This window comes from Bos grunniens, chromosome 2 (genome assembly GCF_055505025.1).
Source record: "Bos grunniens cultivar Pamir isolate PY7600 chromosome 2, Bosgru_T2T1.0, whole genome shotgun sequence".
Lineage (NCBI taxonomy): Eukaryota > Metazoa > Chordata > Mammalia > Artiodactyla > Bovidae > Bos > Bos grunniens.
The window spans coordinates 7099041-7120617 of NC_141166.1; the positions used below are offsets into that span (position 1 = coordinate 7099041).

Genomic DNA, 21577 nt, shown 5'->3' on the forward strand with positions numbered 1-21577 from the left:
GGAAGTGGTGGGAAGGCGGTGGGTTCTGACACACTTTGAAAGTAGACCAATGGATTCGCTGCAGCACTAGATACGGAGTGTGCGATGAAGAGCAGTGTCAAGGAGTTCTTGGTATTAAGCCTCTGTGTGAGTGTGTGTGTGTGTGTGCAGGCGCACACACGCTTTGCTCAGTCGTGTCCGACTCTGCAACCCCATGAACTGTAGCCCACCAGGCTCCTCTGCCCATGGAATTTTCCAAGCAAGAATTTTGGAGTGGATAGCCGTTTCCTGCTCTAGGGGATCTTCCCGACCTGGGGATCAAACCTGTGTCTCTTCCGTCTCCTGCACTGGTAGCAGATTCTTTACCACTGCGCCATCTGGGAGGCCCCTCTGGGTAAGACTTAATTTGAAGTAAACTCTGCCGAGCTTAAAAATCATTTTTAGACATCACTGTAAAAATGATTAAACCATTAAAATTTCCAGAAGACAATTTAGGTAACTATTTAATTGATACGTGGAGGGAAAAGCACTTTCTAAGCACAAAAGCAATGAAAGGATCATAAGACAGAAGTGGACAAATTTAACTACACAGAAATAAAAATCCACCTGTATGTTAAAAATAAAACTCATAAATTCCATCGGCCCAGCCTGTTCCTCAAGTAATAAAATCATGATGGTAGATATAGCTAAACATATTGTGTTCTATGGGCCAAGAGCTACTTTAATGCTCAACATGTATTCCTCATTTAGCACTGGTCATTTCCCACTTTAAGGAAACCAGGGCACAGAGAGGTCCCACAGTTGTGCGGGGCAAACGCTGGGGTACAAACACAGTCTTGGCCACGCTGTGCTCCCTACACCCTTCTGAGTAAGACAGGCTCACACGCTCCATCACCTGGAGCATTCAGGAGCATCACTGTTTAGAGCAGCAAGTCGGTAGCAAGGAAAACAGGTGACAGCGGGGATTTATTTTAAAAACAGACTCCAGAATAGAACGTGTTGTTCATAAATCAACACATTCTCAAGCTCATGCTCCTACTCTCTGCATCTGAGCAGGATTTTGTTGTTTTGTTTTTTTCTCAAAACACGGCCAGCCCCGTGATCACATATCCACCAGCAACCTTGTGTGGCTGGAACAGAGGAGGAAGCTGAGGCCTGGCTATGTGTGTGACCAACCCAAGGTCACCCTCATGGGCTCGTGTTTTCCATTGTCCAGCAAATGCTGAATGAGTGCTGACGTCTATGGTGCCTGGACGTGGAGCCAGAGGGATGCACCGGGTTTCTCAACCCTACTTTGCTACCGGCCAGCTCAGTGTGACCTTGGGGAAGTCACTAGAAACTCAGGAAAAACCACTCTGATCCTTGGCATCCTTATGTGGGAAGTAGCAGGAATGATGCTTCTTTCACAGAGTTTTGAGGAGTAAATGAATTAATGGATGTTGAAGTGCTTTGTAATAATAATATTTAATAATAACCAACTCCTCATGATAACAATTAACAATTATTCAGTGCTTTCTGGTTGCCAAAGACTGAACAAAACCTTTTCAAAAGATTCTCATTTAATCTCTGCAACCCCCTTACGAGATAGGGGATTTGTTTATTATCTCCATTTTGCAGATGGAAAAAAGTAACTTGCCCAAGGGCACATGGTCAGATCAATACAGTGATTGATCCTGAATTCAAACTCATAAAGCAACTTATTTGTGACCATTATTGCTGGCAGATCCAGAATGCAAATCCAGGTCTCTGGATGCCTGGTTCCTCCTTCCCTCATCGTGAATTTTCCACATGGGTTCAGGATGGCGTGTGACCCTGTTGGTGACCCTGACAGTCATAAATCATCCAAACAGTAGCCCAATATTTTCCGAAGACTCTTGCCTGCCAAGGTTCTCATCCAACTGCAGTTCAGAAAATGTCCTTCCTGGGAGCCAAATGTCCCTCCTTGTGCAAAACTCTGGCCACAAGGAGCTCACATTCTATCCCAAGACACAGGTGGGGAAGCACCCAAAATAAACCAGTAGCTTGGCAGTTGTAAGTGTAGACTTTCAAGGCAGACAACCTGGATTCAATCAACACTTCTGCCACTAACTAGCTATGCCCATGTCCCCTTAGGCAAGTTGTTTCACCTTATTCATTCATTTATGGCTGCACTGGGTCTTCACTGCTGTGCACAGGCTTTTCTAGTTTTGGTGAGCGGGGGCTAGTCTTCGTGGCGGCGCCCAGCTTCTCACTGCAGCGACTTCTCTTGTCTCGGGGCACAAGCCCAGTAGTTGCAGCACATCTGCAGCAGGTGGGACCTTCCCGGACCAGGAATCGAAACTGTGTCCCCTGCATTGTCAGGCAGATTCTTAACCACTGGACCACCAGGGAAGTCCCATTTAGCCTTTCTTATACCAGTTTCTTCATCAAAAAAGAGGGGGACTGTTAGATTGAAACCAAATGAAATGGCCATTTTTGTAGATCAGTTCAGTTCAGTTCAGTCACTCAGTCGTGTCCGACTCTTTGTGACCCCATGAATCTCAGTGCGCCAGGCCTCCCGGTCCATCACCAACTCCCAGAGTTTACCCAAACTCATGTCCATCGAGTTGGTGATGCCATCCAGCCATCTTATCCTCTGTCGTCCCCTTCTCCTCCTGCCCCAATCCCTCCCAGCATCAGGGTCTTTTCCAATGAGTCGACTCTTCCCATGAGGTGGCCAAAGTATTGGAGTTTCAGCTTCGGCATCAGTCCTTCCAATGAACAGCCAGGACTGATCTCCTTTAGGATGGACTGGTTGGATCTCCTTGCAGTCCAAGGGACTCTCAAGAGTCTTCTCCAACACCATAGTTCAAAAGCATCAATTCTTCGGTGCTCATCTTTCTTCATAGTCCAACTCTCACATCCATACCTGACCACTGGAAAAACCATAGCCTTGACTAGACGGACCTTTGTTGGTAAAGTAATGTCTCTGCTTTTTATATGCTATCTAGGTTAGTCATAACTTTCCTTCCAAGGAGTAAGTATCTTTTAATTTCATCCCTGCAATCACCATGTGCAGTCATGTTGGAGCCCCAAAAAATAAAGTCTGACACTGTTTCCACTGTTTCTCCATTTATTTGCCATGAAGTGATGGGACCGGATGCCATGATCTTTGTTTTCTGAATGTTGAGCTTTAAGCCAACTTTTTCACTCCCCACTTTCATCAAGAGGGTTTTTAGTTCCTCTTCACTTTCTGCCATAAGGGTGGTGTCATCTGCATATCTGAGGTTATTGATATTTCTCCTGGCAATCTTGATTCCAGCTTGTGCTTCCTCCAGCCCACTGTTTCTCATGATATACTCTGCATATAAGTTAAATAAGCAGGGTGACAACATACAGCCTTGACGTACTCCTTTTCCTATTTGGAACCAGTCTGTTGTTCCATGTAGATCAGGAGGAGTCAAATATTGACAGTTTCGTAGGGCTCGGTCTAATAGTAGTATTTACCCAGAAAGATGGTCAGGGAAGATTAATTGGGTTGATACCTATTAGTGCCTAGAACAGGGTCTGCTATGTGGTGAAACCATGCTAAACTGTGAGCCAATCATGTTATCAATGGTGAGGCGAAACCAGAGGTCACCGAAGCAGGAACTGCAGCACTCAGAGCCATATAGTCAAAAAGTGTTTATTAAGTACCTACTGTATACCACCCTCAAATATACTCTAGAGAAAACATTTTAGAGCAAGGGCTCATAACTTGAGAGTTCATAACTCCTAGAGCTTCCAGGGCCTATAAACATTCCAAAATTGCATGCTGACCATGGGCACATGCACACACGTGAGAATTCTAGGCCAGGAAGCAGAATTCATAGCTTTCATAAAATTCCCAAAGGTATTTGTGACCCCAAACAGGTAGAGAGAGAAAACAAGGGCATGTCAATGAGTAAGGCTAGTGTTCTTCCAGTGAGCATTTATTGAGCACCGTCTATGTGCCAGGCCCTGGGATTTAGCAAGAACAAGACAGACATGGCCTCTGTGCCCCTGGGGGAGAGAGGGGCAAAGCCCTCACAGGCAGGAGAGTGTTCCAGAAAGGGGTGGTGGGGACTGTGGGCCTGTGAATCCGGGAGCCCTGGAACGAGGTAGGAAAGTCATACAGACATCTGTGGGAGTGGGTGTGGGGACAGAGCAGTGGCAGCCTGAGAAGGCCTTGGTCCCCTCTGGAGGGACCCAGGCAGGCTGCACAGAGGAGGTGGCATTCGACCTGGACACAAAGGAAGAAGAGGGTGCCCCAGGTAGAGGGAACCACACGAACAGAAGCAGAGAGGCCAGAAACTGCGAGGCGTGTCCGCGGCCTCTGGGTAAGTAATTCCTTATGCAAGTAGCAGGGAGCTGTCAGTGGAGGCCATTACGGAGGGGGGCCAGATGGAGGCACTCGCCTTCAAGGACCTCCTTTAAGCCAGAGGTCCCCAGGACAGTTTCGTGGAAGAGAATTTTTCCACAGACCAGTGGCAGGGGTGGAGGGAAGATTCAAGTGCATCACATTTACTGTGATTTCTATTACGATTTTTATTTCTATTATGATTATTAGTGTGTGTTAATCACTCGGTCGTGTCCAACTCTTTGCAACCCTGTCCATGGAATTCTCTAGGCAAGAATACTGGAGTGGGTTGCCATGCCCTCCTTCAGAGGATCTTCCCAACCCAGGGATCAAACTCAGGCCTCCTGAATTGCAGGCAGATTCCTTACCATCTGAGTCACCAGGGAAGCCCTCTGTTATTATCACATTGTGATACGTAATGAAATAATTCTACAATTCACTATAATGCAGAATGAGTGGGAGCCCTGAGCTTGTTTTCCTGCAACTTGATGGTCCCATTTTGGGGTGATGGGAGAGTGATCAGTTCAGTCGCTCAGTCGTGTCCGATTCTTTGTGATCCCATGGACTGCAGCATGCCAGCCCTCCTTGTCCATCACCAACTTACTCAATCTTACCACCCAGAACTTACTCAAACTCATGTCCATCGAGTCGGTGATGCTATCCCACCATCTCATCCTCTGTCGTCCCCTTCTCCTCCCTGCTCTGGGGAGAGTGATAGAGAGCAGCTATAGATACAGATGAAGCTTTGCTCACTTGCTTGCCGCTCACCTCCTACTGTGTGACCTGGTTCCTAACCGGTACCAGTCCAAGTGGCCCGAGGGAGTTGGGGACCCCTGCTGTAAGTGATGGAGCCCTCCTGACTAGCACTCCTGTCCAAGGCTTAGAGACAGCATCTGATTGGTTGGCAGCATCCAAGCATGCTTTGAGCTCCCTGAACTGACCCATTCGTATCCTCCCTCCCCAGCTGGCCCAGGAGGAAGAATTTCCCCTAGTTCTGTTGGCAAGGAAGTGAAAAGTTAGTCACCAAGGGCCACAGCCCAGACGCTGAGTCTGGGCGAAAAAAGAGAGCCTCTCTGGGGGAGCTGATGCCCCCGCTCTGGGGAGGGCTGACTCGGGGGAGGAGGAATCACAGATGAATCCAGGAGGAGGAAGCATGGACCAGATCTGGGTGGGTTTCCTTCAGGAAGCAGTGAGCTTGGTGATTCAGAGCAGTGGCCCTTGACTCAATTCTGACAGGCCTGGATTCAAATGCTGGCTGTGCCATTTGCTAGCCGTGTGGCCTTGGACAAATTACTTAGCCCCTCTGAGCTAAAGTTTTCTCTCATATGAAATGAGAATAATGATATCATTCAAAAAACTAAGATCATGGCATCCAGTCCCATCACTTCATGACAAATAGATGGGGGGGAGGAAGTGGAATCAGTGACTGATTTTATTATCTTGGGCTCCAGAATCACTGCAAACAGTGACTTCAGCCACGAAATTAAAAGATCCTTCCTCTTTGGAAGAAAATCTATGACAAATGTAGACAGCATATTAAAAAGCAGAGACATCACTTTGCCAACAAAGGTCCGTCTAGTCAAAGCTATGGTTTTTCCAATAGTCATTTCCTATCATAAATGACTATTTCTATTGATGTGAGAGTTGGACCATAAAGAAGGCTGAGCGCAGAAGAATTGATCCTTTCAAATTCTGGTGTTGGAGAAGACTCTTGAGAGTCCCTTGGACTGCAAGGAGATCAAACCAGTCAATCCTAAAGGAAATCAGTCCTGAATATTCATTGGAAAGGCTGATGCTATAGCTGAAGCTCCAATACTTTGGTCACCTGATGCAAATTGCCAAGACCCAGCCCCTGATGCTGGGAAAGACTGAGGGCAGGAGGAGAAGGGGGCGACAGAGGACCAGATGGAATCACCCATTCAATCAATAGACATGAGTTTGAGCAAACTCAGGGACATGGTGAAGGACAGGGAAGCCTGACGTGCTGAAGTCCTTGGGGTCTCGAAGAGTTGGACAGGACTTAGCAGCTAAACAACAACCTCTAGGAGCTGCTGGGTGGAGGAGATGGGAGAATACACATAAAGAGCGTGGCCCAGTGCTGGGCAGAGACAAAGGGCTCAGAAGGTGGAAACTGGTGTTGGTATTCTTCATCTATCATCCAGATTCTGTCAGTCTACAGACACCGAGAGTCAAGCGTGTGCAGTGCGCCAGGGAGGGAGGGATGAGAAAAAAATGGGCACCCATCCCCCCTTCCCAGGCTCCCACCATGGTGGGGTTTTCAAATCCTCTCACTTAAGTACTATAGTTTTATTTTTTATTATTTAGGTTGTGCTGGGTTTATCGTTGTGGCACATGGGCTCTATAGTTGCAGCACACAGGCTTAGCTACCCCACAGTATGTGGGATCTTAGTTCCCCAATCAGGGGTTGGAAGGCAGATTCTTAACCACTTGACCACCAGGAAAGTTGCAAGACGGTGGTTCTTAGCCTCTTTTGAGGTCAGAGGCTCCTCTAAGTCTGCTAAAAGTTTTGGATCCTATGCCCAGAGAAACACAAATATACATACGTATGTGTATAAAATTATAAGGGAAATCCAGAAAAAAATTCTATATTCAGAGATAGATTTTTGGAGGGCTTTTATTTTCAACCATATTTATTTCCATAATTTTAAACTATAAAGAGCATAAATTGTTTTTCTAATCCAGAAAGACAATAATAATGTATTCCATTTCAGCAGCCCCACTCATCCCATCCTGGGTCTGCCAAGTGGTTCACAGACCCAAATTAAGAAAACTCTGACCTAAAGGGCTAGGCAGACACCCACATAAATAATACAAAATAAAACTAATGTGTTAGAGCAGTGGTTGGCAAGCTTTTCTGTAAAGGGTCAGACAGTAAATATTTTAGGCTTTACAGGCCTTATGGTCTCTGTTGTAACTGATCAACTCAGCCACTGGAGCGGGAAAGCGGTCACAGACAAAGGAATGTGTGTGGCTGTGTGCCAATAAAACTTTATTTATGACACTTTATTACAAAACAGGCAGTGGGCCATTTTGCCAACCCGTGTTAGAGGTCCCAGCTCTTAGATGACGGGAATGTCTGAACTAGAGGCTGAGAGTGGTCAACTAACAAGTCCAAGGTCACAGAGCTGAGCAGGGTTGTGGCCCCACTCACCAACCAGCCAACCTTGCTACGGTCCAGGGACTCCAGCACCCAACTCCTAGAGCTGCTGCTCCCAAACTCATAGCTCCTGGAGCAGGGGGAGAATGCGGGCTGGGGACCCAGAGGAAGGCCCCAGCTGGGTGAGAGCCAGATGGTCTGGGAAGTGGAAGACAAGTCATCTGGGAGGAGGAAGGAGGGCTCGTCTTTCCCTTCCTTCAAAGCACGTTGCTGACTCACTGCTGAGGTCAGAATTGGGTCTTTAGTATCCAAGTTACCATCTTCCTCTCTGCATCAAAAAAAAAAAACCAGATCAGATCAGGAATTAAATTCATATGCCCCATGTCCAGCCTCCTGCTGATCACCAAGGAATATGAGATCCAGAAAAGTTTGAGACCTGGCTAGCAGAGGGACCCAGGAGGTGGGCCTAGGAGCTGTGGGTACTCAGATGCTTGTGAGGCAGCCCCTCCAGTGCCTGGGATGCCTGAGGCAGCCAAAAAGTCTCCTGAGCAGAGAGCAGGCCTGAATTAGGCCTTGAAAAGCAGGGAGATCGCCTTAGCAAAAGACCAAGAACATGGTCTGTTGCCTGCTCTTTCTGTATTTTTGTTCCAGTTCCCTCTGCTCCTTTCTTGTCTTCCTCTTCCTTTACTTTGCACCCCCTGATTCTCTATCACAAGCGTGACAAGCCTATCTATCCTTTCATGCCCACGCTCGAACAGACGTTGTTAATCAATCCCCACAGTCTTTTAGCTGCTGGAGGAAGCCCTTATTGATCAATTACAGTTGGAACAAAAACTAGAACCTATTTGCTATCCCTGCTGACTTTCTGTTCCCCTCACCCCCTACTTAGCTCAGTGCCCACCTGCTCACTGAGACCCAGAGAGGTCAAGTGAAAATGCAGGGGGTTGCCCAGCTCTTCCTGGGGCCCTGTGGGAGAGTCCTTCCCTCTGCAGAAGGACTGGTTCACACTTTTCCATCTGTCCACCTCTTGAGTCTGTGCATGTGACTGAGCCTGACCTTCTCTCCCAGTGACCCCAGGCATGAAGATCTACATTGACCCCTTCACCTACGAAGACCCCAATGAGGCAGTGCGGGAGTTTGCCAAGGAAATTGACATCTCCTGTGTCAAAATTGAGCAGGTGATTGGAGCAGGTAGGTGACTGGTACCCTCCCAAGTACCATGACCTCAGCCTTGGGTGTGGGGGGGCGGGGACCACCCCAATGTGTACTCCTGGGGTGGAGGGTAGGATGCCTCAGAGAACCCTCCAAGGCCTGAAGACTCAGATTATCCAAGGTGCAAGGGCTCCCAAAGATGTCCAGAAAAACTACCTCATCATCACCTGAGGAAACAGGTCCAGGGAAGGAGCTTGCTCACATCAGAGACCGAGCTAGTTCTGGGACCGGGTACTCTGGACTCTGTCTAATGCTTTGTCCTTCCTGCCATTCATCCCAGGTCCCTCGCTCCATCTCCCCAGGTCCCCCTACTTCCTCACCCCACGCCCAGCCAAACACCACGGGTTGGCCACAAAGGGTTTACCCTTCCTCCTGAAGGTGGCTGAGACTCTTTGAGGCCCTTGCATTCTCTAAAGGGATTCTGTGTCTGCAAGGATTAACTGGCCCCAGGGGCAGAGGTGAAAGGGAAGAGGGAGGCGGCGCTTCCACCTGCTGAGTGACATCCTGCCTCTTCGGTGTGCCTGTCCCAGGGGAGTTTGGTGAGGTATGCAGCGGCCACCTGAAGCTGCCGGGCAAAAGAGAGATCTTCGTGGCCATCAAGACCCTCAAGTCGGGCTATACTGAGAAGCAGCGCCGGGACTTTCTGAGCGAGGCCTCCATCATGGGCCAGTTCGACCATCCCAACGTCATCCACCTGGAGGGCGTGGTCACCAAGAGCACACCTGTAATGATCATCACTGAGTTCATGGAAAACGGCTCCCTGGACTCCTTCCTCCGGGTAGGGAAAGCCAAGAGTGGTGGGGCAGGAAGAGCAGTGGTGAGCATAGCTTTATGCTGTCAAAGCCTGAAAGGTCTTGGAAAGATCATGGTCAAGAATGGCTTGCTCGCTGCCACATTCTATTCCTTTATCCACGGCGTGCATGCGTGCTAAGTCACTTCAGTTGTGTCTTGACTCCTTGCCACCCTATGGACTGTGGCTGTCCAGGCTCCTCTGTCCATGGGATTCTCCAGGCAAGAATACTGGAGTGGGTTGCCATGCCCTCCTCCAGGGAACCTTCCTGACCCAGGGATAGAGGGATTGAATTCATGACAGGCATTGCTAATAAATCCCAGACTCTCTCCCACTATACCCAGAAGCAATCTCAGAATCTTTCTCTATCAGGGAAACCACAGCCAGTTGATCAGCGTTGGCATACAACCTGAAATCTCTTCCCTCCAAGCATTTAGCCAGCCTTCTCATGACGCCCGAGAGAAAAACTGAGGCTCTCAGAGAAGTAGAGTGTGCCCAAGGTTACCCGGAGGCTCGAGATGAGAGCCAGGACTGGATCCAGGTCTCCTGACCCTTAGTCCAGGGTTTTCACCAGGTTTGGATTTCCCCAAAGCTATACAGGGAGAGAGTTTGGAGCACAAGGCAACAGGGGAAAGCTTCCAGGCGCCCCGAGAAGTCACAGTCAACCAGCTAGACAAAGAGCACTGACTAGGAATCAGAAGTATGCCATTGGAAGGGGAGGGATGAACTGGAAGACTGGAATTACACATACATACTACTATAAATAAAATCTTTCCCATCATCAAGGTCTTCTCCAGTGAGTCAGATGCTGGGAAATATTGAAGGGAAAAGGAGAAGAGGGCACCAGAAGAGATTGTTAGATGGCATCACTGACTCAATACACATGAACTTGGGTAAACTCTGGAAGATAGTGAGGGACAGGGAGGCCTGGCATGCTGCAGTCCATGGAATCAGAAAGAGTCAGAAAGGACTTAGCAATGAACAACAACATATATATATACACACACACACCTATAAGGTAACTAATAGGGACCTACTGTACAGCACAGGGAATTCTACTCAGTACTTTGTAATGACCTATATGGGAAAAGAGTCTAAAAAAAGAGTGGGTACACGTGTAACTGATTCACTTTGGTGTACACCTCAAACTAACACCGCATTGTAAATCAGTTATACCGCAATAAAAAAAAATGTCTTTAAAGAAGTATGCCATTGAACTACTTGCTGTTTAACGAATATTTATTAAGCACCTAGTATGTGCCAGGAGCCTTTCATGCACCTTGTTGAACACTGAGTACCCTAGAAGGTGGGCATGACTTATTCCCATTTAACACACAGTTGAGGAAACAGGGGCTTCCCTGGTAGCTCAGCTGGTAAAGAATCTGCCTGCAATGCAGGACACCCCAGTTCAATTCCTAGGTTGGAAAGATCTGCTGGAGAAGGGATAGACTACCCACTCCAGTATTCTTGGGCTTCCCTGGTGGCTCAGCTGGTAAAGAATCCACTTGCAATGCAGGAGACCTGGGTTCGATCAGTGGGTTGGGAAGAGCCCCTGGAGAAGGGAAAGGCCTGGTATTCTGGCCTGGAGAATTCCACGGACTGTATAGTCCATGGGGTTGCAAAGAGTCGGACATGACTGAGTGACTTTCTGAGAGCTAGGTCACATGTCCAAAGTTGCACAGCCAGCAAGGGAAAAAGCCAGAATCCAGCCAGCCCCAGAGTCCATATTCTCTCCACCACCCTAAAACCAGCCTCTCCTGGGCCTCTGTAAGGCCCCTGAGCCACAGGGAGCCCAGGCCAGGGCGACAGGGGCCCAGTCTGGTGTCCCACTGTGAGAATGCTCCAGAGATCTGACGCACACTCTTCCATTCACTCTGTGTTTCCTCCACTTCTCCCAAAGCAAAATGACGGGCAGTTCACAGTCATCCAGCTGGTGGGCATGCTGCGGGGCATCGCGGCTGGCATGAAGTACCTGGCCGACATGAACTACGTCCACCGCGACCTGGCCGCCCGCAACATCCTTGTCAACAGCAACCTGGTCTGCAAGGTGTCTGACTTCGGGCTCTCACGCTTTCTGGAGGACGATACCTCAGATCCCACGTACACCAGCGCCCTGGTAAGACAGAGGCAGGGAACAGTGGAGCCGCGGGGCCGGGAAAGAGGGCGGACATCCGTTTCTCCCCACAACACGTTCTCACCGACACTTGCTCATGCCAAGCGCTGTTCTGAGCCCTGGAGAAGTAGAGACATAAACCCCGACTTCTGCCCTCTTGGAGCTCACAGGCTGGTGGGCACAGATGTGCAGAGCACTACCGAGCAATGGGGCTGAGTCAGACACCAGACTTAGGAGGCAGAGGAAGGCTTGCTAAGAGGGAATTGATAGCTGAGCTGAAAGCCAAGTGCCAGTAAAAGTTTGCCAGATGCTGTATTCTCATGGGTGGGTATGACTGGCACACAGGCTGTCGGGGAAAGTGGTGGGCAACCATGCTGGAGAGGTAGGCAGGGCCACATCTCGGAGACCCTTGATTGCCCAAGCTCAGGACTGTCTCCTGAAAGCTGTTGGGGTTGTTGAAGAGTTGCAGGGAGGTGGGGCGGGGTGGGGGTGGCTGTTTTGATTTTGGCTGTGCTGGGTCTTCACTGAGGCACGCAATCGTGGCTTCTCTAGTGGCAGCTCCAGAGCATGGGCTCAGTAGTTGCCGCGGACGGGCTTCGTTGCCTCACGGCATGTGGGATCCTAGTTCCCCAGCCAGAGATCAAACCCATGTCCCCTGCATTGGAAAGATGAATTCTTAACCACTAGACCACCAGGGAAGGCCCTGTTGAAGAATTTTAAACAGAAAGGAATCAGACAGTACCTGCCCTCAAAGATCTCAGAAGTAGTTCAAGTGGAAGCAGTGAAAAAGTGAAATGAAAGTGTTAGTCGCTCAGTCGTGTCTGCCTCTTTGCAAACCCATGGACTGTAGCCCACCAGGCTCCTCTGTCTGTGGGATTCTCCAGGCAAGAATACTGGAGTGGGTTGCCATCCCCTTCTCCAGGGGAATCTTCCTGACCCAGGAATCAAACCCAGGTCTCCAGCATTGCAGGTGGATTCTTTACCATCTGAGCCACCAGGGAAGTGGAGGCAGGCAAGCAGGCAAATGAGATGAGTACCGCTCTCCGGGAGACGAGTGCGTCCTGATGACCTCAGTCGTAGGAGTAGGAGCATGAGCCACCCTTTGTGGACTTAGGGAAAGGTGTGCAGAGGGACTTCAAGGATGAGGAGGAGGTTACCAGATGGCAGGGTGGGAAAAGGCGCTTCGTGCAGAGAGAAGGTCCCAGGCGCGTGCCCGCAGGCCCGGACCAGCGGGGCGAGTCTAGGGGAGCAGTCAGGCACTTTGTGACCGTACAGCACGGGGCGGGGGGTCGGGAGCTTCGACAGCAGAGGCCATTCGGCTCAGCCTCCCATCCACTGACAGTCCCCGTTCTGCTCCCCAGGGTGGGAAGATCCCCATCCGCTGGACGGCCCCAGAGGCCATCCAGTACCGGAAGTTCACCTCGGCCAGTGACGTCTGGAGCTACGGCATTGTCATGTGGGAGGTGATGTCCTACGGGGAACGGCCCTACTGGGACATGACCAACCAAGACGTAAGTCTGCAAGGAGGTGGGCGCGGCCTCTCTGGCCAGCCAGGCGGGCGGGGAAGACCTAGAACTCTTGGGCTTTTGCTCGACTTTCAGCAGGTAGGACCGAGGTCTCTGAGATCCTGGGTCCGGGCAGCTCCCAGCACAGTGTTGGTTGATTCAAACATCTGCACAGGACCGTGGACTCTCCAGGGGGGTCAGGAGTAGAAAAGGCCCATGCATGCATGCTAAGTCGCTTCATTCGTGTCCAGCTCTTTGCGACCTGTGGACTGCAGCCAGCCAGCTCCTCTGTCCGTGGGATTCTCCAGGCAAGAATACTGGAGAGGGGCTGCCATTCTCTTCTCCAGGGGATCTTCCCGAGCCAAGGATCAAACCTGCGTCTCTTATATTGGCAGGCAGGTTCATTACCGCTAGCGCCACCTGGGAAGCCCAGAAAAGGCCCACCCATCCACAAATAAGCAAATCTTCAGGATGCAGCCACCTGTGGCCAACCCTAAGCGACCATGTCTGCCCCTCAGGGGTTCACCACCCATATGAGGGACAGGACAGTCATTCAGAAAACCAGATGGAGTTATCAGGTGCTATGTATGGTCAGGTGGTAAAGTGAAGAAGGCAGGCATCAAACCCTGCAGGTGCTCAGGAAAGGGAACATGGGCACAATTAGCCTTGAGGTCTACACAGACAGCTGGGACTCAAAGAGTAGTGAGACTTGAAGACGTGAGGACTTCCAGTGGAAAGAACAGCCTGTGCCAAGGCCCAGAAGTGGGATGACGAGGGGTCATGTTGGGGAGCAGTGGGAAGTTGGTCAGAACGGTTGCTGAGGTTCAGTAATGGGGTGTTTGAAAGTCCCCCTCTAGGAATTCTGATTTGCAACAATGCAGAACAGGGAATAAATACTTGAGCAGGGAAGATATCCACAGTCAAGCTGGGGAAGACAAATTTGGCCCTATGGGCAGGACAGCTTGGAGAGGTGTTTGGGCTCCTTTCCCCTAACAGAGCAGCCGAAGGGGGTTGCTCACAGGAGGGTGGGCCTGGTGGACCCTGAGGCAGAGGGTATCTTGGGGTGCTGAGTGGAAGGGGAGCCAGACGCCCAGCTTCCAGGCCAGACTGAAGTCAGAGATGGTGGGAACCCAGGAAAGGCGCATACTGGGGCTGCCTCCAGGAAGTGGAGATGGTTGCCGGGGCAACCAAATAAGCCTGTCCTGCAACGCACTGGGGGCAAGACCAGAGAACAGATGCTCTTACCTCACCCCCGCAACCCCTCCCTACCCCTCCCCAGGTAATCAACGCCATAGAACAGGACTACCGACTACCACCGCCCATGGACTGCCCGAGCGCGCTGCACCAGCTCATGCTGGACTGCTGGCAGAAGGACCGCAACCACCGGCCCAAGTTCGGCCAGATCGTCAACACGCTGGACAAGATGATCCGCAACCCCAACAGCCTCAAAGCCATGGCGCCGCTCTCTTCCGGGTACGCCCCCCAGCCCCGCCCCTTTTCCCAGCGCCGCCTGGCCCCGCCCACTCCTGGACAGCTGAATTGGGATGGGAAGGACAGTGCTAGGGTTTTTTGGGAGGCTGCCTGCCTTGCCGTGCAGGGTGCAGGGCACAGGCTATCCTGAGGAGGAGAAGGAAGCCCAAGATGGGTGGTAGAGAAAGCATCTTTTAAAACGTGGTCAGAGAGGACAAGGTTTAAAAGAAATGATCGGTATCTTTTTGTAAAATATTTATTTGGCTGTGCTGGATCTTGGATGTGGCTCGCAAGATCTTTAGTTGTAGCATGTGGGAGATCTTGTTCCCTGACCAGGGGTGGAACCAGGGGACCCCCTGCATCAGGAGTTTGGAGTCCTAGCCACTGGACCACCAGGGAAGTCCCAGTTCTCAGAATCTTGGTGAATAGATTTACTCCTCACTCAGGTTCCTACTTCACACTTAAATCTGGACCCTCTAACTTGCATTTGCATCCTCCTCGACACAGCCATGCTCACACACACACACACACACAGTCCTACACACATACATGAATGCACATTTGGGCACAAATGCTCATGCTTATGCTCACAATCTCACACACATAGATACACTCATTCCCAAGTTCTCACACATACACACAACCATACATAACTGAGCACGCGCATTCAGAAGTACTCATATACCACAGAACACACAGGCACGCATGCCCCCACACTGGAGCTGCCATCCTCATAGCAGAGACTGGCTCAGGTGCACAGGCGTTAGCTTCAATGATCCGGGTGCTTCCCTTTGCCCAGTGGTCCCAGAGCACCCTGCATCAGACCTGCAGCCAACCCTCGCTCTCCCTGAGCAGCTTCCACAGGCCAGTCCCAGCCCTGCACATCCTTACTCTTCAGGACCCTTGACCACACGGGCTGTCTGAGGGGTGTCTGGCTGGATGTCTTCAGGGTCCAGGGCTGGCTGTGTCCAGAGACTCCCTGGGCCCAAGTTCTTCACCTGCCAGGAGATGTCCGTGTTTGCCCCTGCCCATCCCTCCTCACCACAACCCTGCGTCAGCCACTCCTGATTCTCTGGATAAAAATCATTCTGAGCTTTTAGCCTCATGATGGTCACTTCACACCTTGCCTGCCCAGAAGTCATTCCCACCAGCCCCACCAGCTGTGTCTGGACTTTGGAGATGTGGCCCACAAGATCGGCTTCCTGTAGCATAGCCAGGGTAGGGGAGGACAGAGAAGGGCATTGGGAGAGGAAATGACAAGTAGTCAGCACAGTGATGGGACTTTCCTGGCAGTCCAGTGGCTAAGACTCTGCACTCCCAAATGCAGAGGGTCTGGGTTTGATCTCTGGTCAGGGAACTAGATCCCACATGTCACAGCTAAGAGTTGGCATGCCACAACTAAGACCGGGCAGAAATAGATGATAGATAGATAAAATCAGCACAATTAGTCCAACTGAAACCCCTCCCCCAAAGCAGCAGCATGGAGACATGTCCCCGCCTCACCGCTGTGGTCCAGCCTCTCAGCGGTCCCCTAGAGGCTTCCCTAGACTGTCCAGATGGCCTCAGCTTTGAGACCTGCATACATACTCACTCTCACCTACTCACACATACACGTGTGCACATTTCTGTGGGTTCAGACTCACGCCTGCTCTCGCACAGAAGTGGTCACACGCATACACACTGTGCTCACACACACGGATGCACATGGGCAGGGACACGCAGCCTGCACCTGTGCCCACGCCCACGCCTACCCTCACCCCAGGTCAGCACGTGCACTGACCCTACCTGTCGCCCACCCCACCCCTAGAATCAACCTGCCATTGCTGGACCGCACGATCCCTGACTACACCAGCTTTAACACGGTGGACGAGTGGCTGGAGGCCATCAAGATGGGGCAGTACAAGGAGAGCTTCGCCAATGCCGGCTTCACCTCCTTCGATGTCGTGTCACAGATGATGATGGAGTAAGTGCCCAGCCGCCTCCACCCACCGCCGTGAGCCCCCCTCCCCACCCATCCCGCCAAGCAGGGGGCTCTGGAGAGTGAGGAATAGACAGTGTCCCAGCAGGGATATGGGGGACCAAGGAGCAAGATGGCCAATGCAGAAATCACATTCTTATCAACACCCGGGTCTCCTGCCACCCACTGGCTTTTCAATTCAGTTCAGTCGCTCAGTCATGTCTGACTCTTTGCAAGCCCATGGACTGCAGCACACCAGGCCTCCCTGTCCATCACCATCTCCTGGAGTTTACTCAGACTCATATCCATCAAGTCAGTGATGCCATCCAACCATCTCATCCTCTGTCATCCCCTTTTCCTCCTGCCTTCGATCTTTCCCAGCATCAGGGTCTTTTCCAATGAGTCTGTTCTTCTCAGATGGCCAAAATATTGGAGTTTCAGCTTCAGCATCAGTCCTTCCAATGAATATTCAGGACTGATTTCCTTTAGGATGGACTGGTTGGATCTCCTTGCAGACCAAGGGACTGTCAAAAGTCTTCTCCAACACCATAGTTCAAAAGCATCAGTTCTTCGGCACTCAGCTCTCTTTATAGCCCAACTCTGACATCCATACATAACTACTGGAAAAACCATAGCCTTGACTAGATGGACCTTTGTTGGCAAAGTAATATCTCTGCTTTTTAATAAGCTTTCTAGGTTGGTCATAACTTTTCTTCCAAGAAGCAAGCATCTTTTAATTTTACGGCTGAAGTCACCATCAGCAGTGATTTTGGAGCCCAAAAAAATAGTCTGTCACTGTTTCCATTGTTTACTCATCTATTTGCCATGAAGTCATGGGACCAGATGCCATGATCTTAGTTTTCTGAATGTTGAGCTTTAAGCCAACTTTTTTACTCTCCTCTTTCACTTTCATCAAGAGGCTATTTAGTTCTTCTTCACTTTCTGCCATAAGGGTGGTGTCATCTGCATATCTGAGGTTATTGATATTTCTCCCGGCAATCTTGATTCTAGCTTGTGCTTCTTCCAGCCCAGGGTTTCTCACGATGTATTCTGCATATGTTAAATAAGCAGGTTGACAATATACAGCCTTGACATACTCCTTTCCCAATTTGGAACCAGTCTGTTGTTCCATGTCTACTTCTGTTGCTTTTTGACCTGCATACAGATTTCTCAGGAGGCAGGTCAGGTGGTCTGGTATTCCCATCTCTTTCAGAATTTTCCACAGTTTATTGTTATCCACACAGTAAAAGGCTTTGGCATAGTCAATAAAGCAGATTTTTTCTGGAACTCTCTTGCTTTTTCGATGATGCAGTGGATGTTGGCAATTTGGTCTTTGGTTTCCTCTGCCTTTTCTAAATCCAGCTTGAACATCTGGAAGTTTATGGTTCACATACTGTTGAAGCCTGGCTTGGAGAATTTTGAGCATTACTTTGCTAGTGTGTGAGATGAGTAAAGTTGTGTGGTAGTTTCAGCATTCTTTGGCATTGCCTTTGGGATTGGAATGAAAACTGACCTTTTCCAGTCCTGTGGCCACTGCTGAGTTTTCCAAATTTGCTGGCATATTGAGTGCAGCACTTTCACAGCATCATCGTTTCGGATTTGAAATAGCTCAACTGGAATTCCATCACCTCCACTAGCTTTGTTCATAGTGATACTTCCTAAGGCCCACTTGACTTCACATTCCAGGATGTCTGGCTCTAGGTCAGTGATCACACCATCGTGATTATCTGGGTCGTGAAGATCTTTTTTTGTACAGTTCTTCTGTGTATTCTTGCCACCTCTTCTTACTATCTTCTGCTTCTGTTAGGTCCCTACCATTTCTGTCCTTTATTGTGCCCATCTTTGCATGAAGAGTTCCCTTGGTATCTCTAATTTTCTTGAAGAGATATCTAGTCTTTCCCATTCTATTATTTTCCTCTATTTCTTTGCATTGATCACTGAGAAAGGCTTTCTTATCTCTCCTTGCTATTCTTTGGAACCCTGCATTCAAATGGGTATATCTTTCCTTTTCTCCTTTGCCTTTCGCTTCTCTTCTTTTCATAACTGTCTGTACAGGCTTCTCAGACAACCATTTTGCCTTTTTGCATTTCTTTTTCTTGGGGATAGTCTTGATCACTTCCTCCTGTACAATGTCACAAACGTCCATCCAAAATTCTTCAGGCTGTCTGTTTATCAGATCTAATCCCTTAAATCTATTTCTCACTTCCACTTCCAAATCATAAGGGATTTGATTTAGGTCATACCTGAATGGTCTAGTGGTTTTCCCTACTTTCTTCAATTTAAGTCTGAATGTGGCAATAAGGAGTTCATGATCTGAGCCACAGTCATCTCCCAGTCTTGTTTTTGCTGACTGTATAGAGCTTCTGCATCTTTGGCTGCAAAGAATATAATCAATCTGCTTTTGGTGTTGACCATCTGAGTGACTTTGAGCAAATGACAGGACTCCCCTTGGCCTCAGTTTTCTCTTCTGTGAACTGGGGTGTGGTAGGAAGATCAACAGAGATAAAAAGTGAACACATGGGTACTTGGTTCTTGCAGGGTCATGCAGGGTCCCCTCTCCTCTCCCGCAGCAAAGGAGACACGGGCACCTAGGTGCCCCCACTCCCAGCCCCCTCTCCCCCATCTTAACACTCAGTCACTCCCGCTCCCTTTCCCCTTCCCTTGCTCTCTCCAGTGGGAAACCCCTGAAATAGCCCAGGTGGTTCTACCTGGATGGAGTCCCTCCACCCTCGCATGTCCCTAACACATGTGCTTCTCTCCCCAAAGGGACATTCTCCGGGTTGGGGTCACCCTGGCTGGTCACCAGAAAAAAATCCTCAACAGTATCCAGGTGATGCGGGCACAGATGAACCAGATCCAGTCGGTGGAGGTTTGACGTTCACCTGCCTCGGCTCACCGCTTCCTCCAGGCCCCGCCCCCTCCGCGCCCCCAAGCCGGCCCCCGGTTCTCGGTCCACCGCAGGGTCAGCAGCCACCTGCCAGGAGGCCATCGGCGACAGGAAGAACCAAGCAGCGCTCCAGCCAGGAGACGTCACCAAGAATATGTGCAACTCTGATGATGGAAAAAAGGGAATGGGAACAAAAGAAAATAGATCCTGGGAGGGGGCGGGAAATACCGAGGAATATTTTTTAAAGAGGATTCTCATAAGGAAAGCGATCATCGTTCTTGGAGGAAAAAAAAAAGAAAAAAAAAAGGGCTTGGGAGATCCATGCAGTTTGTCCCATCGGAGATCAAAAGCAGTTTCTCTCCAACTCCCTCTGGGAAGGTGACCTGGCGGGCGCCAAGAAACACGTTCAGGAAAACAAATGTGAAGGGGAGAGACAGGGGCCGCCCTTCTCTCCTGTCCCTAGCGCTGCTCTTCCAGGTCTCGCTCAACAGCCACGTGCCAAGCGGATGGACAGGCGGACAGGCAGCCACCCCTGGAACCAGCCTGGGAACATCCAATCCCGCTGCTACCGGGCGCTCAGAATTTTTCTGTCTTTGGAGAATATTTTAGTAACTCCAATGAAAGAGACTTGTTTCCCCAGTCAACTCCCGGGGCTGCGAAGGGACTTCTGTCCCCCTGGGTCAGGGAGAACATGGGGACACCTGAAAGGTCAGCCTTCCTGAGGCTGGGCACAGCACCCGCCGCCGCCTCGATCTGAAGCTCCATGCCCAGATCACGGGCGCGGCGCAGCGGCCCCGGCCCAGCGGGGCACCCACTCCCACCAGCCCCCATCCGGAGGACTAGCTACGACTGCCACCAAGGACTGCTCCTGCATCTGGGTTTGTTTACAGCAATTCGTGGACTCGGGGGTATTTTTGGTCAGGGGTGGATTTGGTTTGGGTGGGGGGGGTGGGGGCGGGACTTGTTGGTTGTTTTTTTTTTTTTTTTATGACAATGAAGTGACACTTTGACATTTCCTACCTTTTGAGGACTTGATCCTTCTCCAGGAAGAAGGTGCTTTCTGCTTACTGACTTAGGCAATACACCAAGGGCGAGATTTTATATGCACATTTCTGGATTTTTTATATGGTTTTCATTGACATCCTTCCCTCCTCCCCACCCCTCCCCAACCCCAAAGAGAGTTTCCCACCTGCTGACAGGCCTCACCAAAGCCAACTGCCTAGGGGCCATCTGGGCTATTCAGAGACTGAGGTTTGGGCGGAGGGTAGGGGGCCAAGGTGGAGGACCAATCCCACCCCAGGACTGTCTCTGAGAGCAAGAGATTGGGAAGGGAGAGGCGGCCGCGGGGTCAGAAGTCTCTGCCCGCATCTCAGCGCTCCTTCTGGCCCAGTCTGTCCAGTACTTGGCAGGTAAATCGGCCCCTCTGAGGTTCCCGAGTGCCCTCAGAAGGCCAGAACCCACTTTTGTCTCTGGAAAGCCTCTGTCGGGCTGCACCAGAGGCCAGGACCCGGATCGTTCACTGTGATACCCCAGCCCTCGAGCGGGTCACCCTCAGACCAGGCTCCTCTCCTCCGCTGGTGGGACAACCCGTGATTCTCTCCCCCACCCCCTACCCTCCACCGGACCCTTGCCCAGGCCTGAGGGCCTTGGCCGGGAGAAAACCCATCCGTCAAGGGGTCTGGCCACAGACTCTCTGCTGGGAGCAAATGCAGGTACCTGAGCGGAACAATCGGTTAGTGGATTGAATGGAAATAAAGGCTTTAGTTAGAAAATGACCCCTGTTCTCTGTAAGCAACGAGAGATCCTGGCACCCTTGGGACACGTCAAGTGACCCATGATGCTCTTCTAAGGGACCGTTCCTTCCTCCGGGTTCAAGGAGGCCCGGGGCTGAGAAGACGCATGAGGACGCCAGTGGCCCACTTGGCCTTCTCTGGCTTGTCAAAAGCACAGGCGATGAAAGTTGAGTTGGAAGCGGCTAGAACTTGGCAGTCTGATGTCCTATGAATCAGTGAGCCACTGCAGGATACATCAGGAGCAGGGAGTTTGACCACCGTGCCCTCAGCATTTCTGGGCCAGAGGAAGGGGGCCCGGCGAATTGAGTGAGCTGTGATGAGAGCGTGAGGGTCCTGAAGGACCCGTGGACCCCTAGTCAAAGCCACACCTATTATCATCTTATGCTGGTCAACTCTGACAGCCTCTGAGCAGACGGG

General features: G+C 50.5%; 1 protein-coding gene and 1 long non-coding RNA gene across 6 annotated transcripts in view; one reads left to right on the plus strand and one right to left on the minus strand.

Moving 5' to 3' along the window:
• EPHB2 (EPH receptor B2) overlaps nucleotides 1-21142 on the plus strand; it is a 219985-nt gene extending 198843 nt beyond the window's left edge. For all 5 annotated transcript variants that reach the window (XM_086327664.1, XM_086327656.1, XM_086327681.1 and 2 more), the window contains 7 exons: nucleotides 8502-8624; nucleotides 9176-9423; nucleotides 11336-11551; nucleotides 12910-13059; nucleotides 14333-14526; nucleotides 16331-16486; nucleotides 19247-21142. In XM_086327664.1, the coding sequence (XP_086183790.1) occupies nucleotides 8502-8624; nucleotides 9176-9423; nucleotides 11336-11551; nucleotides 12910-13059; nucleotides 14333-14526; nucleotides 16331-16486; nucleotides 19247-19355 (1196 nt within the window). In that variant the 3' untranslated portion in view covers nucleotides 19356-21142. The remainder of the gene's footprint in view (nucleotides 1-8501; nucleotides 8625-9175; nucleotides 9424-11335; nucleotides 11552-12909; nucleotides 13060-14332; nucleotides 14527-16330; nucleotides 16487-19246) is intronic.
• On the minus strand, nucleotides 7299-9367 carry LOC147377355 (uncharacterized). The gene is made up of 2 exons (XR_015137323.1): nucleotides 9135-9367; nucleotides 7299-7761 (listed from the first exon to the last, which is right to left on the minus strand). It is a non-coding gene; the product is annotated as an uncharacterized LOC147377355 (long non-coding RNA).
• Nucleotides 21143-21577: the final 435 nt, after the last annotated feature.